Source organism: Myotis davidii, unplaced genomic scaffold (assembly GCF_000327345.1).
Source record: "Myotis davidii unplaced genomic scaffold, ASM32734v1 scaffold13, whole genome shotgun sequence".
NCBI classification, from domain to species: Eukaryota; Metazoa; Chordata; class Mammalia; order Chiroptera; family Vespertilionidae; genus Myotis; species Myotis davidii.
The window spans coordinates 521,716-542,408 of NW_006286243.1; the positions used below are offsets into that span (position 1 = coordinate 521,716).

Here is a 20,693-nt window from a genome sequence, read left to right on the forward strand (position 1 = left end):
CCTGCGCCCTCCAGCCAGGGAGCCCCGCGCTGAGGGCCGGAGGAGAGCTTTTCGGGGAAGGGGAACAAGTGCCGGGCGGGGGACTGGACGGCGGTGACTTGCAGGAGGAGGGGCGAGGAAGGCGCCGGGAGGGAGGGGGCGAGGAGGATGGAGGGGAACCGACTTCATTGGTGAAACGGCTCGTGTCCTACCCCCACCCCATCCCGGTTTCCACACGAACCCCAGCTCCGAGAGGCAGCTGGCGGTGTTCGGGACTGAGGAGCTGGCTGTTCCGGGAGGAGGAAGCGTGTGTCACCGAGTGTCACTGTGTGTGTCGTGAGGGCTGCAGCTCAGCGGGCATGTGCTGGGGGCTGGGGGCAGTGAGGGGTGCTGCTGACGCTGAGCTGCTCGTGGGGCGGTGGTGCACAGGTCTAAAAGGGTGCAGACACACACACACACACACACACACACACACACCCCTCCGGGAACACAAGCTCACGCGCCTTGAGGGATACACACAATTTGCAAGCACACATCCCAGTTTCTCATGGTCCTGCTCTCCAGCACGCACATATGCATGTGTGGAAGGAACGCACACCCCCTGCAGACTCTCCCCTCGTGCATCCATGACACACGTGTGACTACAAAGTCTTAGCCTCACACACACATGCAGGCCCCGTTGCGGGTGGGTAGGTGGGTAGCCAGTCTCCAGATAATTTTTTCCTGTCGGGAGAAACCTCATCTCCTAGGGCCAAGCCTGCCAACCTCTGCTCGGGGTCTGGCCCCAAAGATCAGAAGATTCTGGGTCCCCAGAGAAGAGTCCACCTCTCTCTCTCTCTCTCTCTCTCTCTCTCTCTCTCTCTCTCTCTCACACACACACACACACACACACACACAAATGAAGAAGAGCATCTTCTTTATAGTAAGTTTACTGTATTTTTGTCAGCTCGGAGGCAGGGATGGGGAAGGGGCAGGAACACAAAGCAAGCAATGGGAGCTCTGGCAGCCCCTGGGTGTGCTCTTGGAAGAGGCAGGCTGGAAGAGAAGGGAAGGGAAAGGGCAGAGGGACTGGGGGAGCTTGTGAGAAAGACGGGAAGGAGAGGCAGAGCAGGCTAGGGATCCTGAGAGCTGCATGAAGAGGAAGAGTACCTGTCACCTTAAGTCTCCTGTATCCTGAATGGTCTGGGGGTGAAGGAGCTGAGCCATGTAAGGCAGGGGGACTGAACCCCAGCACCATCACCCTGCCCAGGAAGTCCTCTCAGTGGGCTCACTCTTCCCCAGTGCCTGCCCACCCTGGCAAGGCTCACCTTCCAGAAGGTTCTGTACAGGGTCCATGGTAGGTCCCTGGGAACTCTGCTCCCAGCCTGTGCCCTGAGTAGGAGAGCTGAAGGCTTGATCCTCTGGTAACAGGACTCTGCCTCCAGCAGGCGGTAAGGGATTTTAGGCAGGAAGGCCCTCCTCCATGCTCTGACCTCCTGAGGCAGGCCTCCCCGAGGTGCTCCTGTGAACCCTACGGTACATACTGAGCACCCGTGACTAGCCAGCTGCAGAGATATGTGTGATATCTGCTCTGTGTTCAAGAAACAGCCATAGAACCAGGGGTCAAGCAGTCTAGGCCAGTCTGGGCCAGTCTGGGCCCCAGCACTTACAACCTTGGGCAATCAATATGACCTCTGTGAATTCCATTTCTGGTCTATAAACCGGAGATGCTAATCTTGGTCCTGTCACTACCAGCCTTGTAGGATTTTCTTTTTCTTTTTTTAAAAAATATATTTCTTTATTGATTTCAGAGAGGAAGGGAGAGGGAGAGAGATAGAAACACAATGATGAGAGAAAATGGCTGCCCCCTGCACGCCCCCCATTGGGGATCGAGCCCACAACCCGGGCATGTGCCCTTGGCTGGAATCGAACTTGGGACCCTTCAGTTTGCAGGCCGACGTTCTATCCACTGAGCCAAACCGGCTAGAGCCTTGTAGGACTTTCATAAGGTTTAAATAGATAAAGGATGTGGAACTGGTTTATAAACTGAGTGTGCTGCTTGTGTGATAAGGAATTGTGTCAGCGCACAAGTGTGAGCTGTGGACAAGGGTGTGTGTCAGAATGGAACGGTGGAGTGGTTAGAGCTGGACCTGTCCTTGATGGGCTGTGTGACCTTGGCCTACTCCCTGCCTTCTCTGGTGCCAAGGTTCTTCCCTGTAAGATGAGTCCTGTGCTTTGTGCTTCAGTCACCCAGCCTCACACTCCAGGCCAGGCAGGGCTGGTCCTGAGCGCTCCCCCGGGATCCAAGTGGGCCGTGAGGGACAGAATTGAGAAGAAATAATCAAAGAAGGGCGAGGGTTCAACAGAAGAGGGAATCGGGGAGCGGTGGTGCGAGTAAGCCTCCAGAGGAGGAGACCCAATGGCCAGCTGTGGACAAGGAGAGCAGGAGATGGCAAAGGCGCTGGGATCTGCTACATTCATCCTGTCCCCAGGCCCCGGAGCCCAACAGGAAACGCAGGGTAGACAGCTGGGGAGGCTGCAAGTGGGACGCTCCCCCTGGCCCAGTGCCTCAAATGAGATTGCATGTCTTCTGGAACCGGCTGGAGGAAAAAAGCAGAAGAGGAGCAAGGCTCTTCCTCCCCAACTCCTTGGAGTTCTAGGACCTCCATGGCCCCTCTTCTCTTCCAGTTTGTAATGGCCTCTGGGCCACATCCTCCCTCCACCTTCTGCCTGCCTGCCTGCTTCCTACCTCCTCAGTCATCCCGCTGTACCCTTCTCCCCCGCTCCCCACCTCCCTTAGCCCCCATCTCCTCATCTGCATCCCTCCTCCCCCTCCTCTACCCCTAGCCCTCCCATTCTCACCCCCCTTTCATCCTCCTCCCAGCCCTCCCCCTCCCAGTTCCTTACTGGGGGCATTGGCAGGTCTTCTTCTCACTGAGGAGTCTCTTGATCTGAGACATCCGCACTGCCTGGCGCTGTCCAGGAAGAAGGAGAGGAGTAGTGAGGGTCCCAGGCCTCCAGAAGGGAGGTGCCCCTTGGAGGGGGGAGTGGGGAAAGCTGGGAGAGGAGAAGCAGATACTGTGGCTGAGGCCATCTGTCCCAGAGTTCACTCTCTGCTCCTTCCTGCCTCTCCCTCCCTGGGATCTGGGACAGAGCCCAGTCTGCAATAAGGGAACTCGATGGTGGGTAGAGAGAAACAGAGCAGAAGCAGGTCACCTAACAGGACACCCTAGTCGCTATGTGTGTATATGGGCGGCCGGGCGGGGGGAAAGTTCACTCACCCTTCGGTGCCAGCATTTGACACAGCAGAAGATGCAGAACCCAGTGAAAATCAGAAAGCCACCTACTGCCCCCAGCACAATGGCCAGGAGCTTTGGCGAGGCCTGGATTAACTCTGAGTGCAAAACTGCAAGAGAGAAGAGAGGTGTGTGCAGCTCACATTACCTTCCCTCTGGGCACCGCACTCTGGAGGCCTGAGGAAGGCCTGGCTGTCCAGCCACACTTGGGCCTGATGCTGGGATTGGGAGACTGGGGCAGGCTCCTCTGGGCTCTCCCAGGCCACCAGGCTGGAGGGGAAAGACTGGGGAAGGGTTTTTAAGGTTTGAAGACTACAGGGCATTCTGGGGAGCTAGGAGCAGTGGTCCATCCTATGTGCCTTCCACACACACACATGGGCGAGTGCCTGTGGCTGGGTTAGGAAAGGAGCAAGGATGGGGACTCTTGGTCAGGTGGGCCCCATTCATGGGCTGCAGACCTTGGGCAGTTGGGAACTTTCAGGGCTACAGGTGGGTCCCTAGGGTCCAGGACCATACCCTACTTCACCTTATCACCCCTGTGTCCGGGCACCATGCACATAACCCACCTCTCTCAGGAGAGTTGGGAGGCTGGGACTCTGGGTTTTCTTTGCCAACCCTGGGAAGGTCCCACAGCTGAGGAGGCAGGGGCTTGGGGTTAGGCCTCACTCACCCTCGACATTGGATTCCAGCAGGACTTTGTTGTTCTCAGTCAGTAGACAATGCCACATCCCTGCCTCAGGGTCTTCCTGCACCAGCTTTTGATGACCTGAGACCTTTGTAGTCTGGTTGTCCAGCTTCAAGCTCAGCATCAGCTGGGAGGTGTTGGTCCCCAGCACCTCACAGGTCAATTGGTTCTGGGACTTAGTCACTGTAGAGGGACAAGAACCTGAGGTTAGGAGCCTGGACCTCTGAGTTCTTGGCACCTCCATGCTCTAAGGGGAATCAGTAGAACAATCAAAAGGACACTTTACATGGGAGTTCCTCTTTTGGCATCTCAAGCACATGGTCATACAGCTTTAACAGAGAAAACACAGCTTTTGAGGTCCAACAGAACAGTCTTGGATTCAAATCCCAGCCCCACAGCTTACGATCTGTGTCTCTGAGCAAGTTACTTAGCAACCTGAGCCCCAGACAATTATTAATGCACAAGTACTTGTAGGGCTCTTAAATGGGGCCTGGCATGTGGGAAGCATCAAGTATTAGCCATTATTGCTTGTGGGGTTGTTATGGTGATTACGGAAATAGAGAAGTGAAGAACTCAGTGTGGAGCCTGACATTGTCATCATCACTAGTACACTCAGAGCAAATGTGGTCATCCTCATTAGTAGAAAGCAGACACACACAGGTAGGGGCTTAGCCAGGGTCATGGTGGGGGTGGGGAGACGGAGACAGAACTAGAACCCTGGTTGTCAGCACATGCCCTTTGGGGATTCTCAGTGGAATGTGCCCCAGGCTGGCTCACAGATGTCAGGGAAGGACATATGGATTCCAGTTTTAGTTCAAAACCAGCCCCAAACCAGTGGGCCCTCCATCAGCCCCATCAGACAACCAGGGCTTAGGCATCCCTTTGGGGGCCAGTCCTGCCTTAGAAGGAGCCCTGGTCAGGCCCCTCCACCTCCTGTCCCCGTCTTCCCCTTCTCAGCCCGGCTCCTCACTTCTCATCACCGCGAGGTTCACTTTCTGATGCAACTGCCCCTGGCTGAGATTCAGGGTCAGGAGTCCAGAACCAACGTCCTGAAGTGAGGCCTGGGGCAGGCTGAAGGTGAGCGGCAGTGTCTCCTTCAGCTGGATCTTCTTCTGAAACTTCTTCACAGTCACCTTTCTGTTCTCCAAGGAGAAGGTGATCCAGGGCCGAGGGGAGGAGGTCCCCTCCTCCTGCCACCTCAGCTCCCCGACCAGATTTTCATCGTCAAAGGTAAGTGGGAAGGAGAACTCCACGGGCTCCCCCACTTTTGTATAGACTGTGTCAGAGATGTTCCGGAAAGCTGGAGGTAGGAAGGGAGAGAACCTGGGTTAGAAGGAGGTAGAATGATAAGGGTGCACAAAGTCGGGTAGGCATGTGGTGGGGGCAGCAAAAAGATGGAAGGGGGCTAGGTGCCTTCAAACACCCAGGTTGTCATTTCAGGCCCTTAAATTCCCATCTCTCTCTCTAATCCCTCTCATCTCTCCACCCCAGCATGTTCCTCTTCCCCCTGGAAGCCCTCATAGAACAGCCCAACCAGAGGGGTCCTCTCCTTCCTTAGGATCCGGGAGCACAGAAGGTATTTGGCCTGCATTTATTTATTCATTTTTTAATATGGTTTTATTGATTGTTAGAGTGAGACAGAAACATCGATGAAAGAGAAACATCATCAATCAGCTGCCTCCTGCATGCACCTCTACTGGAGATGGAGCCCACAAACCCGGCATGTGCCCTGACCAGGAATTGAACCTTTAACCTTTTGATTCCTGGGTCAACACTCAACCACTGAGCCTCATGAGCTGGGCTGGCCTGCATTTCTTAGGTGCTTAAGTTAGCACCCTTCACAAGATAAGAGCAAACACTTACATAGGCTGACTATGTGCCAGGCTCTGTTCTACGGGCCTTACATTGAATTGATTCTTACCATGACACCACAAGGTGGGTACATCACGGTGAGCATCATCCCCACTTTACAGAATCCAAGGCACAGAGAGGTTCAGTAACTTGTCCAAGGTTGTCAGAGCCAGGATTTGAATCCAAGTGCAGACACTGCCCCACCTTGTGTCACACAAGCACCCGCGGAGGACAAGACCTGCATTCAGCCTCCCCCACCCCCGTGCCTAGCTCAGGATTCTAAAGGTGAATGTAGCATTTCCTCAGGGCTGGCTAGTATCCCCCAGTGAGTAAGTGGATTTGCAAATGGGTGGGTGAGTGGGGAGTGGAGGCAACAAAGAAAATAGGTGTCCTTGACACTCCTCCTTTGGGGCCTCCTTCAGGGGTCTGTGGGGCCCCTCACATCCTGCCATCCCATCTCCCTTCCTTCCTCCATGTCCACCACCTTGAGGAAGAGAGGGCCCAGTGTATCCCTAGGATAGACTTCAGCTTAAGGGGAGCCTGGCACTGGCCTCCCTCTGTCCTCTAGTACCAGACCCAGGAACAGAGCAATGAGAGCAGAGGGAGGGTCTGTCAGCCTTTGAGGTGGGGCTGTAGCGGGGGGCGTGAGGAGAGGGGGGGTCTGCAGGAGAGAGGAGCAGCTCTTACCCAGCACCAAGATGTTTATTTCGAACACCAGTTTCTTCATGTCCTGGGAGACTGTGCATATCCAGGTGCCACTGTCCTGCAACTTCAGCTGGGACAGTGAGAGGCTCTTGCCCCTATTCTGCTTTTCATTCCTGGGACCTTTCCATTCTACTGAAGGGTTTCTACCAGGGGGGCTCTCCAAGGTCAGGGTCAGGCTCTGTCCCTGCAGCAGGCGGATGCGATTTTTGATATCCAAATTGGCATTCACTGTGGAGAGAGCAGGTCACCTGTGTCACACACACTCTATCCCCAAGGAGAAGGGAAGAAGCCGGGAAATCAAGAGTGTCTCCATTACTTCTGTCCCAGATCTTTCTCTCAGTCAATGCCCAGCTTCCCACCCCCAGCCCTAGGCAGGGCTTCCCTCTTCTTCTTCCCCACTTCCATCCTCCTCCTTCTCCTCTCTTTCCTTGTCTCTCCCCCCCCCCCCCCCCCCCGCCTTTCCTCTGGCTCCTTGCCCTTCTCCTTCTCTCCCTTTAGCTCTTTTCCTCTCCCCCATGTCTGACCCAAGGCTTGAGGAGGATTTGAGGAGATGTGGTGGTCAGTCTCACTTGGCTCTGGAATATTGAAATACTGACAGCTAGTTTGGCCCTGATTTGGGTGAAGGGATAAGAGGGGAGGGGAGGGTGATTGGCTGGAGGTGTCTGTACCCCAGGTCTGCCCTACTCACATTTGAACGCCACAAGTTCCACTTCTGTTTGCTTGTTGCCCACTGTACAGCTATAAATCCCTGAGTCTGTTATCTCAAGATTACTGATGATCAGAGGAAAGGATCCTTGATTCCACAGGGATTTTATTGAATGGACACGATTTTTCAGCTTGGTGGAACCTGGGAGTAGAAGTCATAGGGAGGAGGTTGGGGTATGCTGGAGACATGGTACCCCTGGTGAAGGCACGGCTCACAACTCTTCTCATCTGATTTACTAATTTCCTGCAGAATCTGCCCTTGTCCTAGTCAGAGCACCCCAGGCTGGCAAGGAGGTCCCATCATATGCATTTACCTGGCCAGGACAATATCTCACTAATCCAAAATAAAGTAACATCATATTTAGAAAACAGCTCTTACATGCCAAACACTTTACATGCACCATCCCAAATAATCTGCACAACAACCAACAAATAGCACTGTTTTGCTTATTTTGCAGATAAGGAAACTGAAGCTCAGAGAGATTAACTAGTTGCCCAAACTCTTCTTTGCACAATGATGGCAGGAACCTAAACCAGTGTAATTTCTTTGGAAAGTAATTTGTAATATACTAGTGGTCCAGTGCACAAAATTCATGCAGGGGGCGGATAATCCCTCAGCCTGGCCTGCACCCACTCAAATGTGGGATCCCTGCGGGATCGGGCCTAAACTGGCAATTGGACATCCCTCTCACAATCCGGGACCACTGGCTCCTAACCACTCGCCTGCCTGCCAGCCTGATCATCCCCTAACTGCTCCCCTGCCAGCCTGATTGATGCCTAACTGCTCCCCTGCCAGCCTGATCACCACCAACTGCCCTCCCTGCTGGCCCAATTGCCCACAACTGCCCTCCCCCGATGGCCCGATTGCCCACACTTCCCTCCCCTGCCACATGGGACCAGCCTCCTCCGTGCCGCATGGAGTGTGGGACCCCCAGGCCTCACTGCACGCACGGAGTGGCCACCGGCCCAGCATATGGGCGTGAGGGCACAAGGACCACCTAGGCTTTTATTAGTGTAGATACCAGAATTGCAAGTGCACATACAAAACTAAATGACTACCAAGAAAAGGTAAGTTAAATTATAGTTCACCCATTCAGTGGGTTGCTATGAAAGAAGTATGAGGAAGCTCTGTATATACTGAGATGGAATAATATATAAGAATAAAGCAAGCCGAAACCGGTTTGGCTCAGTGGATAGAGCGTCGGCCTGCAGACTGAAAGGTCCCAGGTTCGATTCCGGTCAAGGGCATGTACCTGGGTTGCAGGCACATCCCCAGTAGGAGATGTGCAGGAGGCAGCTGGTCGATGTTTCTCTCATCATCGATGTTGCTAACTATCTCTCTCCCTTCCTCTCTGTAAAAAATCAATAAAATATATATTTTTAAAAAAAGAATAAAGCAAGATATTAAATAGGCTACCATTTGTTTAAAAAGGAGTGGAACCTGGCTGCATGGCTCAGTGGTTGAGTGTTGACCTATGAACCAGGAGGTCATGGTTTGATTCCGGTCAGGGCACATGCCTGGGTTGTGGGCTTGATTCCCTGTGTGGGGCATGCAGGAGGCAGCCAAGCAATAATTCTCATTATTGATGTTTCTATCTCTCCCTCTCCCTTCCTCTCTGAAATCAATAAAAATAAATTTTTTTAAAAGAGTGAGAAATTTATCTTTATCCATCTATCTACCTTGTATATGAACAAATATTTCTATAAGTAAGCATAATAAAATGGTAAACTTGGTTGCCCCTGTGGGATAGGAAGAAAGGTGTGGGAGGGGGGCTTTTCACTATATACCCTTTTGTGCCTTTTTAAAAAATTTAATTCTCACCTGAGAACATGCTTAGAGATGAGAGAGAGAGAGAGAGAGAGAGAGAGAGAAAACATCAGTCAGTTGCCTTCCTTATAGGCCCCAACCGGGGATCAAACCCACAACCCAGGTATGTGCCCTGACTGGGAATCGAATGGGCAACCTTTTAGTGCACATGATGACTCTCAATCAACTGAGCCACTCCGGCTGGGCCCCTTTTCTGCCTTTTGAATTTTGACTCCAGTAAGTGGTAGAATGGAATTAAAATCCAGGCCGGTTAGGTACACTGTAAGCACTAGTACGCTATGCAGTACTAGTTCCTCAGGCATGGACATGCAGTCTCATACAGTCTCCTCTTTTAGTATCTAACAACTATCACCGAGAGGAAGTTCTTGTTCACTAACAATTTCCCCCTGTGCAGTGGTAGCTCCAGAATTCCTGTGGAGGGCTTTAGAAGCCACATTTACCTAGCAAACACACCATTTTTTACTTGGAATGCATATTTGTTGGCGTGGGAAGAAGGTGACTGAGATAAAGCCCCATCCCCAACGCTCTCCGGACCATCTCTGCCTCCCTGAGCAGTCATAGGCCTTCTTCCTATATTGGCCTTGGTGCGGGAGACTGGATGCCATGTTGGCCATGCATTCTCCCTTCTCTCCTCTTCCAGACCTCATCCCCGCTTCCCCACTGCTCAGGCTCATCCTCTCTAGGAACCTGTAGCCCTGGGCACAGCCCAGCCCTGCCCATGTCCACCACCCTGAGGACATGGATCCTCCTCCATCACTCACCCAACACCCCTTTCATTTGTCCCTTCAGTTGATCCTACCCGACTTGCCCTTTCCCTTGGATCTACACATTGTTTAGCTCCCCTATTTTTCCGAAATCCTACTATGTTCCTCCACAATTTACCAGAACTCTTGAAAGAGTAGCCTTCTTTAGTTCTGCCCCATTTTCACCTCTTTTGATTCTCTCCTCCATATCTAAGCACCTTTCCCTTTCTTTCCTTTTGGACTCTGGTTCTGAAACCACATTTAGGTGTTACCTAAATGGGCAGTGATGGCGAACCTTTTGAGCTCAGCGTGTCAGCATTTTGAAAAACCCTAACTTAACTCTGGTGCCATGTCACATATAGAAATTTTTTGATATTTGAAACCATAGTGAAACAAAGATTTATATTTTTGATATTTATTTTATATATTTAAATGCCATTTAACAAAGAAAAATCAACCAAAAAATGGGTTCGCGTGTTACCTCTGACACGCGTGTCATAGGTTCGCTATCACTGCCCTAGACTCTGTCTTGGATCCTCTTCCCCATCTCTATAGATACTCTAAATTCCACTGCATCCCCTATCAGCTCTGCAGATGATTCCCCAGTTGATACTCCCAACCTCTCCTCAATTCTGGGCCTACATTTCCAGTGGCCCAAAGGGCTTTTATCAGATTAGCCTGACATCACCCAAAACTCAGTTGGTTCAAAATGTATCCCCCTTTCCCTAAAAGAATTCTTCCTCCTTGCTCTCCTTTTCCTCTTCTGAGTCCATCATGCCCACTTGTCCAGGCTGTCCTATACTTTGCAAAAGCGATTGCAGGATGGTGTGAAAGGTCCAGAGTGTGGTTGGGTCTGGGATGAATTCATGGAGGAGACCAGTGTTGAACCAAGACTTAAAAGAGATAAAAAGCAGTGGACTAGAGGGAAGGGGAGCAGTGAGGTCATCCAGGAAGGAGGAAAGCTCCAGTGGGCAACCACCTCAAAGCACTGAGGAAAACACCGGGGTGTGGAGGTTTCTGGCTGGGAAGTGATGCTGGGGTGAATGTCAGCCAGAAGCTTCTAGATTAGTCTAATGGCCTAGAGAGTGAGATGTGGAGAGCATTGCTTCAGAAGTCAGTGCTGCAACATGTGGAAGAGAAATCAAAGTGAAAGAGACTAGTTATTAGCAGAGAGAATTGTAGGAGCGGAGAGGCATGTGGCCTTGGTGAATGACCGTGGCATTCCCATGGGAACAAAGAAGATGGAACAGGAAAACACTCCAAAGGAAGGAATGGCCATAGTTGGTGATGGATAGGAAACCAGGGATTGAAGTAGAAAAAATGTGGCTGTTTCATCTTTTTTTTTTTTTTTTGATCACTGGGCTTGGTCGCAAAGAATAATTCAGAAAGGATATTAAAGTAAAATCTGCAGATGTCTCGTGATTATTTCTGGTCTTACGTTTCTCATCGTTCATAACCTGATGGCCATTTTTGACAGATACTGGGAGTCACAAGATGTCACCACAATCCGACTAGAATTGCCGAGGTGTCTCATTAACAAGGATCAAATCGATGCCTCACAAAAGGAGAAACGGAAGTACGCCAAGTCAGGATGATCTGAAATTAAACCTGGACGCCTTTGGGCGTTTGGGCCTTTGGGCCTTTTTAAAGTCTCTTGAGCATTTTTAAATAGAAATAAATTTGGGTTTCACAAAAAAAAAAAAAAAAAGAAAGAAAGAAAGAAAAGAAAAGAAAAAAATTTTTTTTAACTCTGTGGTTCAGAAAGTGGGGGAATCAGGAGAATGACACTGCCTTTGTCAGAGATCAGGAAGTTGGGGGAGGGAGCTGCTCTGCAGAAAACTCAAATCACCGAAAGAGAAGAAAAGCATTGACACAGAGACTTAAGAATTTTTAGAAAGAAGCACATGGTTTCAATCTCACAGGTGATCAAAGAAATGCAAAGTAAAATAACAATGACATTTTCAACTGTCAGATTAGTAAAAAAACAACCAAACCAAACAAACACAAAAACCCCCCACAAAAAAATTAAATACTAATACCGCTCAGTGTTGGCAAGGGTGCTAGTGAGAATGGCACAAAGTAACATCCAGACTTACTGAAAATAAATAGAACCTTCCTGGAAGCAATCATGCAGTATACGTCAACTGTTTTTAAAAATTCATATCCTTAATTTCATTTCTAGAACTATGTCCTTAAAACAATAATTTAAGCCTTGGCTGGGTAGCTCAGTTGGTTAGAGTGTCATCCCTATATGCCCAGGTTGCAGATTTGATCTCTGGTCAGGGCACATACAAGAAGCAACCAACGAATGCATAAATAAGTAGAACAACAAACCAATGTTTCTTTCTCTCTCTCTCCCTCCTTCCTTCCTCTCTCTAAAACCAATAAATAAAAAAATTAAACAATAATTTAAAATTTCAAACCAAAATATGGGTACAAAAATAATAACTACAGTGGTTGTTAATAGGGTCCAACATTAGACAAGAGGATAATGGCTTGCATATTAGAGTAGGTGAATTTGATAGAATATTAGGGTGCTACCAAAAATGATATCTATAAATAATTTTAATGAAATGGAAACTAGCCCTAGCCGGTTTGGCTCAGTGGATAGAGTGTCAGCCTGCAGACGCAAGGGTCCCAGGTTCAATTCCGGCCAAGGGCACATGCCCAGGTTGCAGGCTTGATCACCAGTGTGGGGCATGCAGGAGTCAGCCAATCAATGATTCTCTCTCATCATTGATATTTCTATCTCTCTCTCCTTCTCCTTTTCTCTCCGAAATAAATAAAAGAAATATATTTTTAAGAGAAATGGAAAATACTCATAATATACATTTTTAGAGTTGCATTAAGTTAATCTTTACTTTTTAAGTTAGTTATTTGAATTAGGAAAATTTTACAGACTCAACACTTCCCTTTCCTTGGCCCAGCCTCCTAATACTACTATACAGTTTGGTGTGGATTCCTCCATGCTTTTTTCTTAGCTCATGCAAACATATATTCACACACATTGTATTTTAAATTAAAATGAGAGCATATTACATATATAGCTTACTCTTTCCACTTAACAAAATATGCTTCACATCTTTCTGAGCATATACATGTGAAACTTTTCATTCTTTTTGTGGGCCACAGTGTTTTTCTCTGGTGTTTGACTAAAGTAGAGCAGTTATTATCTAAAAGTGTTTTATCTTTCTAAGTAGCTCCTTTCCTGGTCCTTTGTCTAGAAAACACAGGCTTTTGTTGAGACTTATTTTTGTCTGTGTCCATTGGTGCTTTCAGCTTACCAGCTTCTTCAGCTCCAAGACTGGAATATATAAGGCAACAAGAACACTCACTACATGTCGTTCCTCAGGTCCTGAGGCCCCTACCAGTCTGCCCTCTTCTCTGCAACTTTCAAAATCTTCTTATGTTAGTTTTACATATAATTTCCAGGATTTTCTGTTACACTTATTGGGAGCAATAGTGAAAAGTATGTTCTGAACTGTCCCTCCAAAATTCATATGTTGAAGCCCTAACACTCAATATGATGGTATTTGGAGATGGGGCCTTTGGGAGATAATTAGATTGAGATGAGGTTGTAGGATGGGGTCCTCATGATGTGATTAGTGCCCTTATAAGAAAAGACATCAGAAAGCTTGCTTTCTCCCTCTACCAAGTGAGGACACAGCAAGAAGGCGCCATCTGCAGGCCAAGACGAGAGTCCTTTCAGAACTCAACCGTGCTGGCTGGCACCTTAATCTCAGACATTCAGCCTCCAGAACTGTGAAAAAATAAGTTTCTGTTTTTTGACCCACCCAGTCTATGGCATTTTGTTATAGCAGTCCAAGCAGACTAATGCATACATCTACTTCATTTTTCTGAAAGTCCTAATTTTTTTTAAAAAATCATATCATTTTATTGTACAAAAACAATGGACTTTGTATGCACACACTGTGCTGAATAGCTTCCCCCTTTAAGACATGTAAATGAGAATACTTGGATTAACTCTGGTCACAGAGGTCAGAACAACTCAACTGTCTCATAAACAAATATGCCCCAAATGTCTTTTAAGTCTACAGTTACGTGTGTTTTTTAAAATATATTTTTATTATTGATTTCAGTGAGGAAGGGAGAGGGGGCGAGAGATAGAAACATCAATGACAAGAGAGAATCATTGAACAGCTGCCTCCTGCACTCCTCACACTGGGGGACTGAGCCCACAACCTGGGTCAGGGTACCTGCCCAGGAATCGAACCATGACCTCTTGGTTCATACGTTGATGCTCAACCACTGAGCCAGGCCAGCCGGTCATCATTGATGTTTCTATGTCTCTCTCCCTCTCCCTTCCTCTCTGAAATCAATAAAAACATATTGTGGGGGGGGGGGGCTATATACATATGGGCTTCTATATGCAGAGTTCATCTCTTGAAGAAAACATAAAAAGTGATTAAAACAGTTGCCTCTCGGGAAAAGAGCTAAGGAACTGGGGATCATAAGTAGGAGAAATATTTATTGTCACTATATCATTTGCATGGTTTTAAAATTTTATCTTGTACCTGTATCATTTTTTCAAGTTCGTATTTTAACTTTAAAAGTAATAAAAATAAACTCCTAGCAGAAAGTCAATGTATTTCAAGCGATTTAGCAGAATAAAATTCTAGGACAGGAAAATCGCTTGCAGCGTTTGTGGGAGTTGTGGTCCTGGGCTCTGCCAAGGGTGTAAGTTCCGTAATGGGCCCGTGGTCCAGGGGAGGACGAAAGTTAGTTTGATCATAGGGCCTCTTGAAGTAGCTGTTTGAAGGAGGAGAGGACATGGCAGGCAGGGGACAGTTAATCTGCTGATTTCTGCTTTGTGTTTTTATCAGAAAGAGATCAGGAGTTGGGGGTTTTGTCAGTTTTTAGGGAATGGCTTTTTCATGTTCAGACCTGAAGAGTGGATATGGGTGTCTGAATCGTGTTTCTCAGAGCCCAGCAAGAACATCCGCACTGGAAGGGGAGATGTTCATTTCTTTCTTTTTTTAAAATCCCCACAGGAGGGTATTTTCCCATTGATTTTTAGAGAGAGTGGGAGGGAGGGGGGAAGGGAGGAGGAGGAGGAAGAGAGAGAGGTTGAGAGAGAGAGAGAGATGTGAGAGACACACATCAATTGGTTGTCTCCCAGTGCACCCTGACAGGGGCTGGGAATCGAACCTGCAATACATGAATGTACCCTTGACCCAGAATCAAACCCGAGACCCCCTGGTGCACTGAGGGACACCTTAACCACTGAGCACACCGGCCAGGGCGGGAGATGTCCATTTGCAACAAACACGGTTTCCTGTGCACTGTGGCCAATTCAGGTCTGACGGCACTGAGGGGAGCTTTCCACAGGGGAGCCTAGGCTGAACGTTGGAGAACCAAAGCTCCAACCCAGCGCTGCCACTCACTGGGTACATAAGCTCAGGCAGGCGCGTCCTCTCAGGGCCACAGTTTCCTCTCTAGTAAGATCAGAGTCTTGGGATGGAATACTATGCTGCTCTAAAAAAGAAGGAACTCTTACCATTTGCAACGGCGTGGATGGAACTGGAGAGCATTATGCTAAGTGAAATCAGCCAGTCAATGAAAGAAAAATACCACATGATCTCACTCATTCATGGATAATAGAGACCATTATAAACTTTTGAACAATAATAGAAAATGTTATTATGAAGTCAAGGGCAGGAAAAAAAAAAGGACACATATGTAATACCCTTTGTAATACTTTAAGCAATAAAACAATTAAAAAAAAAGATCAGAGTCTTGGGCTGCAGCCATATTTCCCAGACTTCAACCATTCACATACCTTACACATGATTTTGGCCAAATCTACTTTTCCTATTTATGTAACATTTTAAAATAGTTTCACTTGTGCCCTAGCTGGTTTGGCTCAGTGGATAGAGCATCGGCCTGCGGACTGAAAGGTCCCAGGTTCGATTCCGGTCAAGGGCATGTACCTGGGTTGCGGGCACATCCCCAGTAGGAGATGTGCAGGAGGCAGCTGATCGATGCTTCTCTCTCATCGATGTTTCTAGCTCTCTATCTCTCTCCCTTCCTCTCTGTAAAAAATCAATAAAATATATATTAAAAAAAATAATAATAAAAATGGATTCACTTTTTAAAATTAAATAAATTCATTTAAAAGGAAACTTTATATCACTATAATAAACAGGAAGTCAGTATCACTTGACATAAACAGAAGGCCACATAAAAAAACGCATGCACACACCAAAAACCTAGCACCAGCCCAGGTGTCTCAGTTGGCTGGAGTATCGTCCCATACACCAAAAGGTTGTGGGTTCAATTCCTGGTCAGGGCACATACCTAGGTTGGGGGTTTGATCCCCAGTCAAGGGGCCTGAGAGAGGCAACCAACTGATATTTCTCTAACATTGATGTTTCTCTCTCTCTCTCTGTAAAGTCAATAAACATATCCTCATATCCTCAGGTGAGGATAAAAAAAACCCTGAAAAAAAACCAAAACTCCTAAAAGCAATGTTATAATTATCACTTAAAACTAACACATGTACCTGGTCTCTGTCACCCTGAACCCCCTGGGACCCCAGAGTTTGCTAGGAGCAGAGTGCTGACACCAGGGATGCTCAGTTCACAATGCTTTCTTCCTGAAGGGGAGCGGGCCACCCTACCTGTAACCCAGTCTGAAGCACTAGTTTGGTAGAGAGTGCTCACAATCGTGTTTCCTCTAGAATCTTTCCAGATGAATGGCATGCTCTTCTTCTCGGAAGCTTGGCAGGGCAGCTCCACCTGGCCTCCGGCCTTACCCAGCACCACTTCTCTCCCCTGGGTGGCTCCGAGGAGCAGTGCTAGGTGGAAAAGAAGGAGTCAGGCCTTGAGCCAGTCGCTACCCCACCTCCACCCCATCCCCCACCTTTGCATTTCTCAGTCAGCCCCTCCTCCCAGGCCACCTGCACCCACGCCCCAAGTCTGAGCACTCACCCAGTTGCAGCAGCAGGAGCAGGCACCTAGAAGAAGTTCCCTGGTTCATGGTGGCCTTGCTGAGGCAGGGAGGGACCTGGGTCTTCCCCCGAAGAAGGGGCAGAGCCTGAGGGAGACACTAATCATTAGATAGTGGGCATTTATTGGGCCTGGGGCAGACAGGGAGCTAGGCAATCGCTCCCTTCAGGAACCTACAACCAAGCCAGGGACGTGGACGTGCGTGTCTCTAAGCAGACCCCCACCAGCATGTGCCACACAGTCCTGTGCCCAGGCCAGGGGTGGGGTCTCTGCCAGCTGCCAACAGAAAAGGACCGAGAAAGTAGCAAATTGTTAGGAACTAAGACCATGGAGCCACGCCAGGTCATGAAGGTCTTTGAATGTCATGCTGGGATGCTGGGACCCGACCCTGTGTCCTGGGAGCCAGAGGAGGATTTTTTTAAAAAAATTTTTTATTGATTTTAGAGCAGAAGGGGGAGGGAGAGAGATAGAAACATCAATGATGAGAGAGAATCATTGATTGGCTGCCCCCTGCAAGCCCCCCATTGGGGATCGAGCCTGAAACCCAGGCATTTGCCCTTGACTGGAATCGAACCCTGGACCCTTCAGTCCACAGGCCGACATTCTGTCCACTGAGCCAAACCCGCTAGGCCAGTGGAGGATTTTATGTAGAGAAGGACACGATTAGATTTGCAAATGGCTCGTGAGTGGTGTGAATGTTTTGACTACTGGCGTTGGCACAGGCCCCACCCTAGGACAGGGACCTGGCAGCTACAGGCTGTCACAAGTGCCCACCGTGGTGGCTTCAGCAGCACATACTAAAATTGGACAGGCCAGCATGGCTCCTGAGCAGGGTGGATGTGCCGTGTGAAAGATGAGTGGGCCAGCACGGGAGTCAGGGTTGAAACAGCCCTGCCAGGGAAGGGGAGGCCTGAACTCAGGCAGTGGCGGTGAGACGTGGGAAAAGAGATTGACTTAAGGTGCGATTCCCAGGACTTGGGCCTGATCGCGTGTGAGGCGCCAGGGAGAGAAAGAGCAGAAGGTAAAGCCCTGTGCGCCAGCAGACCGACCCTCTCACGCCTCCCAGGGGCACCGCAGGAGGTGCTGTTTCAGCATCCGATGACAGAGCGGCAGCCGGTTCTGTGTGTGTGGGGGGCGGGGGGCCGGGTAGCTGCAGAAAAGTTCTGAATAGACCTTGAGGAAGGGGTAGCATTAGATTAGAGCAGCGATTCTCCACTGTTAAGTCCAGATCCGCAGTGGCAGCAGCGGCAGGTGGGAACTGGTTAGAAGTGCGAAGTCGCAGGCCCCACCTAGACGTGCTGAATCAGAAGCTGGGGCTGGGTCTAGCAGTCTGTTTTCACAAACCCCCAGGTGACTGACGCACACTTAAATCTGAAAACCATGAATTAGATGAAAGAAAAGGGAAGGGCCTCCCACCCCGAGGTGTGCAGAGGAGGCAGGGCTGTTCAAGGAGACTTGGGAGTTAAGAGGGGGGCTGGGGGCTGGGGGTTCTGATGCGGTTTGGGAGGAGACTTTTTAAAAAAATCCTCACCCAATTTTTTCCACTGATTTTCAGAGAGTGGAAGGGGTGGGGGTGGAGAACATCAACATGAGAGAGGTACATGGGCTGGTTGCCTCCTCCACGTGTCCCCACTGGGACTGGGGCACATGCCCCTGACCAGGAATTGAACCTGGGACCCCTCAGTCTGAGGGCCGATGCTCTAACCCCTTAGCAACCAGCCAGGGCAGGGGGAGATTTTTTTTTTAAAAATATATTTTATTGAGTTTTTACAGAGAGGAAAGGAGAGAGACAGAGAGCTAGAAACATCGATGAGAGAGAAACATCGACCAGCTGCCCCCTGCACACTCCCCACTGGGGATGTGCCCGCAACCAAGGCACACACCCTTGACCGGAATCGAACCTGGGACCCTCCAGTCCGCAAGCCGACGCTCTATCCACTGAGCCAAACCGGTTTCGGCAGGGGGAGATTTTTTAAAAAGCTCTCTCCAGGCACTCGACCTGCCTGAGAGAATCATTACCCAGGGCCAAGCACGTGGTAGGGGCCTGGCTACTGGCGCTGGCACAGGCCCCACCCTAGGACAGTATGAGGTCTGATCAAAGAATGGAATCGATACCCCCTCCCCTGGGAACTGACCTTCAGACATAATTTAACATAACTGCTGTCACTGCCATGGAAAATGGTCAGAGATTCCCTACATCCAGGCCTTTTCCACCTTCAGTCCCATTCCTCTCTCTCAGTCCTGCTCTACCCATCAGGGCTTTCTCCTTCACCCAAAACATCATACCCCTAACACTTCTGATTCTGAATCTACTTTTGACCCAGCAGACCACCAACCTCCACCCTCTTACACATCCCCTCCCTCACCTGCAGTAGATGCCCAAAAAGACCCTCCTAACCAGCAACCACCTTCTCCCCAGCCCCTGAGAGTCCAAGTCCCAAGAATGCAAGCTCCAAAACAGCCTTTTCCCACCTGACACTTGCTCTCGGGCCACCCAAAGACCACCCTCCTCAACAGTCTCTTCTATTCCCGCCCCCATTCTACCCCTGAGGGAGTGTCCAGGGCACTGGCTCTGTAGCCTGTTTCACTGTCAAACTCAAAAGGCTGCCCATAAGGTGGTCAATTATGACAAACTTAATGAAATCACTCAAGGCTCTCACGCAACCAGGAGGAATCCACACAACATTCCAGCTGACGACAATCGAAGGCCAATGCCCTGTGATCTCAAAGTCCAGCCTAGCAGGAAATAATTACAGAATATATGACCTTCGTCCCTATTCCATAAAACAAAAAGGCTGGAGTGCTAGGTTTGATCCAACAACTGACCTTTAGGCCACTCCACAGTGGACATTCCACTTGCAGAGACCACAATCCACTTGCTAAGACCATCATCTCTCCCCTCCAGACTTCCCAAAATCCGGACCTGCACGGAGAATTCTCCACCCAGAAAAAGCCCGCCTGGAGTCCTTTAAAAACCGCTGACTCCCATCACCGGGGTGCTGGAGCCATCTGGGGCTAAGCCACCTGGTGTGCGGGTGATCGAATAAATTCATAATCCCTCACCGTTCTGGCTTCCTGTGTTCCTCCTTCGGCGAACTAACAGATAGAATTTTATTTTTTTAACCAGAGAAATAGGAAGATGTCAGGAAGGAGGGTTTAGAAAAGAAAGGAGGCTGGTCACGGATGCAGTTGTTTACAAGTTAGCTTGGGGCAGGGAGGTGTTGAGGGGAAGGCTGGGGTGAGACCGTGGGGCAGGGGCACTCTCACATCTGAAGTGGTTCTCATCCCGGGGAAACAGGACTCTCTCTGTGTCTTTGGTGAGCAGAGAGTGAAGGGGTCTCCTAGGGGATATCACTTCCCAGGGCCCAAATTCAGCTTCGGTGCTTGAGGAAACTGGGATATTCCTGACCTTCCCCCAAATGGTGGTCATTTTTTCTTCCCCACTCCACGATCCTGGAGTCCCACTCTTGCCCCCAGCTCCCTGCACTGCCCCAACCCGCCCCCAGAGCTCAGCTGAGGCAGGAGGCTAGGGGTTTCCAGCTGCTGCTTGCTTTTGTGCCTTGGGCTTCCGCTGCCACCCCAGAGAGCTGGCCTTTGATTCCCACATCCTCAGCCTCCCCAGACACGCTCCGCCCAGTACTGCAGCATCCTGTACACCTCCCCCCACCCCACTCCCAGAGGCTGGGAGGGTTCGCTGGTCCCCAAGATCCTGGTGCCTCTCTCTCCTCCCCCACCCCACTTCTCAACTGTGCCTCCCCACGTGGATGCATCCATCTGCAGCTCCCTGCCTAAGTGTCTCTCTCCCTCTGCGCCTCAGACCCCGGGAGGCAATTCTGACTCTCCTGGTTTTGCGTGGAGGGCCCCTTGCCTCTCCTTTTTCGTCTCTCCCCATTCCAGCTGCCACCGAGCTCCAGTTCCATTTCTTGCCCGTAAACAGGCATCCAGGCCTTTGGC

General features: G+C 49.7%; 1 protein-coding gene across 1 annotated transcript in view; it reads right to left on the minus strand.

The window, feature by feature from the left end:
• Positions 1–1,882: 1,882 nt before the first annotated feature.
• Positions 1,883–20,693, minus strand: part of CD4 (CD4 molecule) — a 21,505-nt gene continuing 2,694 nt past the window's right edge. Inside the window, exons 2-10 of the mRNA XM_006757567.2 lie at positions 16,722–16,827; positions 16,412–16,588; positions 7,184–7,342; positions 6,478–6,723; positions 4,910–5,239; positions 3,925–4,122; positions 3,240–3,364; positions 2,866–2,933; positions 1,883–2,558 (exon numbers count right to left, since the gene is read on the minus strand). Of these exons, the coding sequence (XP_006757630.1) occupies positions 2,528–2,558; positions 2,866–2,933; positions 3,240–3,364; positions 3,925–4,122; positions 4,910–5,239; positions 6,478–6,723; positions 7,184–7,342; positions 16,412–16,588; positions 16,722–16,770 (1,383 nt within the window). The 5' untranslated portion in view covers positions 16,771–16,827 and the 3' untranslated portion in view covers positions 1,883–2,527. The remainder of the gene's footprint in view (positions 2,559–2,865; positions 2,934–3,239; positions 3,365–3,924; positions 4,123–4,909; positions 5,240–6,477; positions 6,724–7,183; positions 7,343–16,411; positions 16,589–16,721; positions 16,828–20,693) is intronic.